The sequence below is a fragment of the Solanum stenotomum genome, unplaced genomic scaffold (assembly GCF_019186545.1).
Source record: "Solanum stenotomum isolate F172 unplaced genomic scaffold, ASM1918654v1 scaffold6102, whole genome shotgun sequence".
In the NCBI taxonomy this organism is placed as follows: domain Eukaryota; kingdom Viridiplantae; phylum Streptophyta; class Magnoliopsida; order Solanales; family Solanaceae; genus Solanum; species Solanum stenotomum.
Window position 1 is genome coordinate 24,304 of NW_026036040.1, and position 9,883 is coordinate 34,186.

Genomic DNA, 9,883 nt, shown 5'->3' on the forward strand with positions numbered 1-9,883 from the left:
TTGTGACATTAACCGTTCCATTTTTTGGATATGTCATGACATTTACAGGCGCGCTTTTGAACGTTACCGTGTCAATATTTTTACCATGCATATGCTACCTCAAGATCAAGAAGTCTTCATATTTGGAAGTTATGTTTATTGGGATGATTTTGGTTTCTGGTTCTTCAATTGCCATATCTGAAATTTACACTTCTTTGGAAAACATAATTAGTCATGTCTAAAGGTGACAAATGAACGATTTGGACAAAATTTGAATGGGTTAGAATGGACTGAATCAATGGGTTGTTGCTCAATCCTATCCTAAGTTTATTTGGACTATAATAAGCTGAGTCAAGATGGGCTAAATAATGATTTGTAGCCCAAACCACTCGATCAACTTGACCCCACCATTTTTTTTTTTTTGGAAATATCAATAAATATTATAAACTAAATATTCCCAAACCAATCAAACATTGTGTGCACAAATTCAATTAGGGAACCAATTTGCATAACTTCTATTTTCTGCTAAGCAAGTTAAATTCAAAGCCTAGTGACTTCACCGTTATAGTGGGTAAAGTTCAGTTACTTTAATGTGATAATCAATAAATTTGTGACTTTACTATCAAGGAGCATACAAAAGAAAGGAAGACAAAACAAATACTATAGGAAGCATTACAAAACATTTAAGAAAAAGAAATCGTAAGAACAACAAAATAACGTTATGAAAAGCAAGTACACATACAATATAGAGAACACAAGTACTGATAGCTAGCTAGCACTGTTTAGACTTGATAATGACAAAAATAACAGATAGTAACAGAACAAAAACTACAACAAAACAATATACTAATCGAGGTATAAGAAACAACAGACAGAGTAACATACCAATGAGTTGCTTGCTAATTTCTCTATTTCTCCTTCATTTTCTTTTCCTATTTCCATGTATGCAATTCTCAAAATCTGATGTAGAACACAACAATTAATCTACTAATTAGTCTCTAATTAACACCACAAATGTTTGAAAATATTAATTTGTAAAGAAGAAAGTATTAACACCCAAATATTCTTCAATAATCATACCTTAAAGTTGACAAATGGGACAAAAGCAGTTGAAATAATTACTTGGCCAAAGACAAACTTGAAAGGCCAAAGAAGATTTAAAAAATTACTCTAGTACTCCCCCATCCACATTTAATTGTCATATTGCGCTTTTAGAAAGTCAATTTTTAATTTCCATATTAATATGATGAAAAAATACATCATAAAATGTTAGTCAAAGTTGTTTGACTCTAAAAAAATAAACCATAACAATTAAAAGTGGACGAAGGAAATAATTTATATAAATTATTATTTTTGAACATGATAGTATCACATAGCACTTTTTTTATTTTCAAATATTTGACCTTTTAATTTATAAATTACGTGAAAATATTATAAATTATAATAAATTAATTATTTAAAAATGGAAAAATTAGATTAAAAAAAATTAACTCATTTAGCTCTCGAAATTCGAATATTATCACAGGATGGAGGCAGTAGTACACATTATCATCTTAGTCTTTGTAAATTAATTGTCATCTTCAAGTCTCTGTAATCAATTGTGGAAAATATAATATTTTACACTCCACTTGTTTTGAGATTACCTATAAAAAATTCTTTTTTTTTTTGTTTGTAAGCTTCCCTATCTGATTCCAATTGGATGTTCTCTTTGGGCGTGCTCGGTAGGAAAAGAATCTTATTCTAAAAATATTTGTGTATAAGACGTGAGAGTTGAGTGGTGGGTGTGTGGGGCTACGCGAGTGAGGGTGATGATGAGGTGTATTGAGAGTGGAAAGAACACGTTTAATGAGTGTCACTTGTATAAATTTTATTTTTAAAAAAAAGTCATTAAATTGTCCCAACTCATTCTCCTTATGTATCGCAGACATTCAATGCTTATTGCATGACACATAAATTTTAAAAGGTGTTTAGATGATCATTTTGTAAGTTAATGTCATGTTTCAAGTCTATATTAAACACTTAACATAATAAAGTATTAGTGTGTAAATGACTTTTCATGCAATTATAGGGGTATTTTATGTCCTTTTCCCTTGATTAAACAATATAAGATGATAATGTGTAACTTTTGACCATGAGACTAACACGAAAATATAAAAAAAAAAATGACTTTAGTCTAAAGTAGTCTTGTGAATTGTCTTTTTATATTGTCCATTTCTCAATGTCTAATTATTTCTTCTTTCTAGCACCAATAATACTCCAATTCTCAATTCCTTTAAGCACTTCTCATACACAATATTTTTAAAAATGAGTTTTTGATTTATAAAAATAAAGAAAATGACTTTTCTAATAATGCCGGAGAAATAAGTTTTACAAGTGACATTCTAAAACACTATTTATTTTGAAATGGAGGGAGTGACACCTCACTGCTCAAACAAAATAGGAATCATAAAATTGCATGTTTTGACTTTTAAATGGGCTTGTCTTTTAACTTTTGTCTTTTAACAATCAAATTTATATCCAACAAGATATAATTTTTTTACCAATTGAAATCATATCCCGACATATATAAAGCATTATGATACGATAATATAAGCTTATCCAACTAAATAAAGAGAAAGGGTCAAAAATGTCCTTAGACTATATAAAATAAACAAAAATGCCCTCCATTTATGATTTGATCCAAAAATGCACTTGCTATCAATACTTCCGTCCATAAATGCCCTTATTGTTATTAAATAGATCAACAATGCCCATTTTCAAAATAAATATATTATTGATTTTCTTTTTAACACATTCTTTTTCTAATAATATTTTTTAAAATTAGCAAATATGTATCCTACTTCAATTCAGAAAAAAATAAAAAATAAAAATATTTCTTGTTTTATTATAATTATTTTTTATCGTTATATAAATAAAAATTAATGATGTATATACTATTATCTTTATCGTCTGTCAAAAGGGTACATGAAGTTATTCTATTTTAATTGATAACTTGAGATTAAGAAGAAAAAAAATTTCCTATATTTTTATTTGTTAAAGTGATTTTTCAAAAAAAAAAAAACAAGAATATAGTTCTTTAAATATATTTTAATTAGGAAGAAGGTGTGTTTAAAAAAAAATAATAATAAAAAAAATAAAATAAATATATATATATATATATTATTTTTTTTTTGAAAAAGGATATTTTTTGACCCATTTAGTAACTATAGAGCATTTTTTGACCCATATTGCATTAGGATTTCAGTGAATCTTGTGCAGAGGGCATTGGTTACCCCTCTCATTATTCCATTCTTGTCCAAAGTTTGTTGAGTTACACTTTTGTGATTATACTGGAGGGGACAAGTTAAGAAGAACTAGTGTTGGATCGATGAAAACATTTGCTGCAGTGGACTTAAATCTCCAATTAAAGAATCTGTCAATGTTGTACCGATTTCCTTTCTAGATTTTATATAACAAAAGTCATGCACAAGATCATGAATTTTGCAAATAGAATTATCAAAAGGTATTAAAATTAATTCATCCACTACTTCTTCTGCACTTTTCATCTCAATCTGCTCCACTAGTCCTTGAACAATCAACAAATCTTTCAACACATATCTTCGTCCTTTGGATAACTTGCAAGGCAAACCAAACACGGCTTTACGTGATCTGACAAATGGTCATAACAAATCCCACTTTTGGAAGGTAAAGCATTCCCTACCAAAGGTGACTTCATAACTCAAGACTTGAACTCGAGACCTTTGATTAAGGATAAAGAAATACTTACCAGTCATAATAGATGTTTAGTATTTCAAACTCATATCGCTCTCAACAGAATCACTTGCATGGATAACATTCCTGCACAATTACAAACATTTGATAGGGTAAACATACTAGATTTACTTGGTCATCTCAAATAGCATCAATAGTACGTAAGAGGGAAACACCTTTTTTTCCAAGATAAGATGCAGATTGAAGAACCTGAAATGGAACTTTATGTTTTTCTAGATAGATTATAGAACAGTTGCAGCTATCAAATCGAACTATTTCTTGGCAACTTGGACAACTTATAACGATGTTTGTCCCACATATCACTAGGAAGATCGGGACAAAAGAAAATGTGAACTTGGCACGACTGATATTTTGTGATGCAGTATTTAGCATCAAGTTCTCTTAGAATTTCTGTTCCTGTTAAGGAAAAGATCTACGTTTTCAATTAACAATAATAACAATATAATCCCACGAGTGAAGTATGGGAAGGGTAGAGTATACACAGATCTTACCCTTACCTTGATAGGTTGAGAGGCAATTTTCGATAGATCCTTAGCTCAAGGAAAGCAAAAACATAACATTTATGAAGACATAAGCAGAGTAACAACAACATGATAGTAAGAAAATAGAGGCATAAGAGATGAGTAGTAATAGAAAACTAAGAATGAGATCTACAGAAATAGTATCAGTGAAATCATGAAGATTTAAAGCTTGCTTTGAACATGATATGATATAAAGTATGACATGTAGTTTGAAATCATAAAGATTTTAAAATTTCAAACAAAATTTTAACTTCCAATCATTTGATTTCACATCATTTCTCCAAAATTATCCTAAATCTCTTCATAGTTAACCTCGTGATTGTGGATGATGCTGAGATAGTTGGGATTCCTAGACGCATGTATTGTTTTGTACTCGTAGGAACAAAAACAATCTTGTTGGGAGACTCATTTCCGAAATAGACCATAAAAAATTGTGGAAATTCAAATTTAATTGGACTTCAATATAAATACTGAATATCAAAAGAGAAATTAAAAAAAAAAAAAGGACCTGTACATGAGGAAAAGCCAGAGTTGGAGTTGTATCGATTCACTTTGTATCAGTGTATCAATTTGTTCTAATATAAAGTGAACATATATAACAAATATAAAGCGAATTGATTAACTGTATCGCAAGTTTTTAAAGTAAACTATTACTACATTTGATAATTAGCCAAATTATCGTTGTGATTGAGATAATTAAGACAAAAAGTACCATTATTTTCGAAATTTTTTCTAATCTTATTTTCAAGTTCTTGTTGAGCCTAAACTGAACTTGGGTTGATCAATTAAGCATTGGGCCTAAAGTATTGCTAACTGATGGATCAAACCAAATAAGTGTTTTGCTTTATGCTTAACGGAGTAAGTGATAAATACTCATACATTCTTGTTAAATACAAAATCATTCCTGGAGCGATGATTTTGGAGGGTCATCTGTCCAACATATATTCAAAGAAGTCAACATCGTTACTGATATTTTTATCTAAATATGATTATTCCAATATTGTTATTACTATATATCTCATCATGTATCAGCTAGAATGTGTCGATTAAAATAAAATGAGAAGTTTAAAATTAAATTCGAATGTCATATTCTATATTGTCTTCGAGTCGCACAACTTTTAGTGTCACTCTCACGTGGGAGTACTTTGAGCTCGTCCCCAATCAGCTGATTTTGAAATACAAAGAAGTAAACAACTAGAAATAAAATGAATATAATCATTTAATAAAACAATATATATACAGTATATATATAACAATTAATTACTTATACGTAGAAGATAAATTAAATCCAAAGTCATATTCTATAAATATTCACCTTTTTAGGACCACTAATGTATTAGTCAAGGAATAATGACTAACATTTGGCTAATTTTTTTAGAGTAACGATTCTAGGAATTTTGTTTTGTATCAAACAGCAAATTAATTAAACCTAAAATATTATCATTGTTCTTCACGTTGGGAGAAAAAAAATAGATTTTGGATTATTCTTTGTCCATTTGTTGATTCTTGAAAATAAGTGCACAATGAATCTATACGTGGATTTTCCTGTAATGACCCTAAAGGTCATTTTTGGAAATTTTCATAAAATGACCGTTTTACCCCTCCAGATAGTTGCCCCGAGTCCTAATTGTTGTATTTTCGAAGTTGGTTTGGAGGAAAATTGATGAAAAGTTGAGTTTTTAAGAGTTAAAAGTTTGGTTAAAAGTGCTATTTCGAGTCATTTGGAGTTTCAAGACTCGAATCGGATTTCCGTCGATTCCAGCAGTTTTAGAATGTCTAAACGGGTCTATCAGAATTTACGGAGTCAAATTTGGAGTTAAAACGAAGATTTGAGGTCCTAAGTTGCTAGAATTGTGAAATTTTGATCAAGAGTTGACTTTGGTCAACAAACGAGGTTCCGGTGCTCGAAATGGAATTCCGAGGGCACCGTTGGATTCAGGGGGTGATTCTAAGTCTAGAATGAGTCTTGGTTGAATTGTTAGAGGCCCCGAGTGCGTTTCGAGTTTTTGAGCCTAAAGTTAGTTTCTTGACGCCTTATCGGATACTGGGTCAAGGAGACCTCGAATTCAAATTCCGACGATTTCATTGAGTCCGAAATGTCATTTTCAAGGTAGTAGCATATTTGGTTTGTGTTCGGGAAGTGCCAAATGAGTTTTGGATGAGCTTTTAAGCTTCTTGGATGCTTTGACACAATTTTAGCAAATTGTGACAACTAAAGGGTTCATTATTAGTTTTAAAGGTCGAAAAATTATTCCAAAGGTTCTGAAATTTTGAGCATGAATTATAAGACTTATCTGCAAAATTTGGTGCATTTTCGCTAACCCGAGATTGAACTTTTATCGCAAATAAGAAATAATTGTTTACCGAGTAGAAATGATATTTGACTGGGCAAACGAGCATGAAATTGAGCTCCGATTGAACAAGCAGGTCCGTATCATTATTTAAGACATTTACAAAAAAGAATCGGGTCATTTCACTATCATATGAGGAAATTACGGCCTTTTTAGTGAAAGATTAACTGCTGTTTTTCTGGTGCATAACAGTCATGTACTGTTATAAAAATCTCAGACTGTGTTCATTTGGTATTTTGAGCATATCGGGAGTTCTAGAGATCGGAATGGAGTGATTCTTATGGGTTTCTTCTTGAATTAATATGAGGGTTAGTATTCAATCTTCAATTCGACATTTTCTCATAATTTCTTTATCTGGTTTTTTTTCCCTATCCGTAAATTTCTTGGGAAAATTGGGGTTTTATCGATTTGGACTTCCTTTTTGATGAAAAAGGTATATTTACGAACCTTAGGTTATGGGTAAACTGATTTTAACATAAAATTATTGATTTATCGATTATTTTCATCATATTAACCACGTACAATTTGGACTTTCCCGGTAAAGTTAAAGTTTGATAAATTGAGAATTTCAAGGTCGATCTTAACTCCGTTTTTGATGAAATTTCATATTTGAACTTATATAAGCATGGGTAAGATGTTTTTCAAGAAATATTTTATTTTCGAGTCGGGGTTTCGGATCCGAATATTTTGGGCTTCTTCAAGAACATGGATTTTCCTTCAAATTGAGTTTGTGAACGCCATTACTGTATCTCTTTGAGTTTGAGAATCTAGCTTTTTTAGTTATTGAGTTTTAATTTGAATTAATAACTAAAAACATATAGATAGAATATTTTTATTCTAGACAAATTTGCCAAAACCCAATATATAAACAAGCATTTTTATGTTAATTTTGGCACTCAAAAAATATGGAATCCCATAGTGTGGAGAGAATTGAGACTCAAAATCAGATTCCACGAATTATGGAGCCTAGTAAAGGAACCTCTTTCTTTAGAACATGTTTCAATGGTATTAATGCATTATCAGGTAAACATCTCATTATTTGTTGTTGTTGTTTTCGAGACACATCCAAAAGTAGAAATAAGTGATCATAATCACGTAGCTTATCGAAGATATGATCCAAAATAGGAGAATATGAAGATCGTGAATTAAAGTAAAAAGTTATAAGTCAAGTAGTCGTGCTGTGTAGTTTTCCTTATAAGTGGTATTAGTATTTTCTCCTCCTAATTTCTTATAATGGTTAGTTTTATGTATTATTTCCTTTGTTTCAGTTACTGTATTATTTGTTGGTGCTACTGGTATACTCTTTTCTTTCTTATTTTGTTATGCTTTACTTGAGCCGAGGGTCTATCGAAAACAACCTCTCTATCTTCATAGGATAGGGATAAGGCTGCGTATATATACCAAATACCCTCTCTATACCCCACTTATGAAATTTCACTAAATATGTTGATGTATTGTACTACTTTAATTGAAGTTATATGCACCGACAAAGTAAATATTTTTTTACGTTATTAGTATTGTTCAACCTGTTATAACGAGTTACTTGTTATTATTTCTATCATCTTACCTATGCTTATGATCACATAGATAAATCTATTTGTAATCACCTTATAAGTGACCTGACTGTATAAATATTCAATAATTCGATACATAAAACTTTGAACTCTTTTTTTCTCTTTCATATAGGTATTGGAACAATATCAGTACCCTATGCACTTTCACAAGGAGGATGGTTATGTTTGATGGTACTTTTTTTAGTAGCAATTATATGTTGTTACACAGGAATACTTTTACAAAAATGCATGAGTGTTTCACCATCAATCAATACATATCCTGATATTGGTGAATTTGCTTTTGGTAACAAAGGAAGAATCTTGATATCAATTTTCTTATATCTTGAACTATACTTTGTTGCAATTGAGTTCCTCATATTAGAAGGTGACAATTTGCATAAATTATTCCCAAATGCAAAAATTCATTTTGGTTGTGTTAAAATTGTTGGAAGGGAAGGATTTGTTTTATTAGTTGCTATTGTAATATTGCCAACAACATGGTTGAAAAGTTTAGGTTTATTGGCTTATGTTTCTATTGGTGGAGTTTTGGCTTCAATTGTTTTGGTTTTTTCAATATTTTGGATTGGTGCAATTGATGGTATTGGATTTGAAGAAAAAGGTGTGATTTGGAGATGGGATGGATTGATAAGTGCAATAAGTATGTATACATTTTGTTATAGTGGTCACGCTGTTTTCCCAACAATATGCAATTCCATGAAGGATAGGAGCCAATTTCCCAAGGTGATAATATCTTATTGATACACATGTATTACTTTAGTTTCAGTTTACGTGGTACTTTTTGGGCATAATACATAAATGTGTCTTTTAATAACTTGGCTTCATTTTACGTTTATGTCCTTCAACTTTGGGTATGCACAAGCAGACACTTAAACTTGTATAAAGTTGAACATGTAGACACATGAGTCCTACATGTACATGGCATTATACACGTAGGATAAAAAAAATGACATGTAGGATGCCATGTAGGACAAGTGTGTCTATTTGTTCAACTTTATACAAATTTAAGTGTCTATTTGAGCACACCAAAAGTTGAAGGGAATAAATGTGATTTGAAGTGTCACGCCCTGAGCCTATACCCTAGGCGGGATCGGCACCCGGAGACCATTTCTGGCCCCAAGCGAACCCTTGGCCTGGCTTTCTTAACTCAGCGGAAACCTAACCCAACAGAATAACTCAATGCAATGCAATATTACAAAACAACTTAACTGATAAAATATGGCCATAAAGGCAACTCGAATCTCAAAATATAATATTTACATATATACATAGATGAGAGACTCAAAACTAACTGACTAACTGTCTGTCTATGAAGCCTCTAAAATACTGAGATGGATGTTGGGACAGACCCCGCAACATCCTAATAAAACAAAAACTAAGAACACAAAATAATTAAATCCTCCGGAATGCAAGAAGGCTCACTACTGACTCTGGAGTGCTCAGTTGGACCAACGACGTGCAGGATGCTGATCCGGGGTACCTGTATCTGCATCATAAGACGATGCAGGCCAACTGGCATTAGTACATGGAATGTACGAGTATGCGAGCTGGAAAACTAAGCAACATAGGCTAGAAGGAAATTTGGAAGAAACTGAGAAGTTTACCTTGCTCAACTCAACTCAACCTGACTGACTTCTTTCAATATAAGGCAATTTAAAACAAGTGCGATATAAAGAAAGACTGTTTAAAA

The 9,883-nt window shown here is 31.2% G+C and overlaps 1 protein-coding gene and 1 pseudogene across 1 annotated transcript; one reads left to right on the plus strand and one right to left on the minus strand.

Moving 5' to 3' along the window:
- The window catches only part of LOC125852833 (amino acid transporter AVT1I-like), a 78,136-nt pseudogene that overhangs the window by 17,601 nt on the left and 50,652 nt on the right, over positions 1-9,883 (minus strand).
- On the plus strand, positions 7,528-8,934 carry LOC125852831 (amino acid transporter AVT1I-like). Its single transcript, XM_049532517.1, has 2 exons — positions 7,528-7,645; positions 8,309-8,934. The coding sequence occupies exons 1-2, from the start codon at positions 7,528-7,530 to the stop codon at positions 8,932-8,934; spliced, it is 744 nt and encodes a 247-aa protein (XP_049388474.1).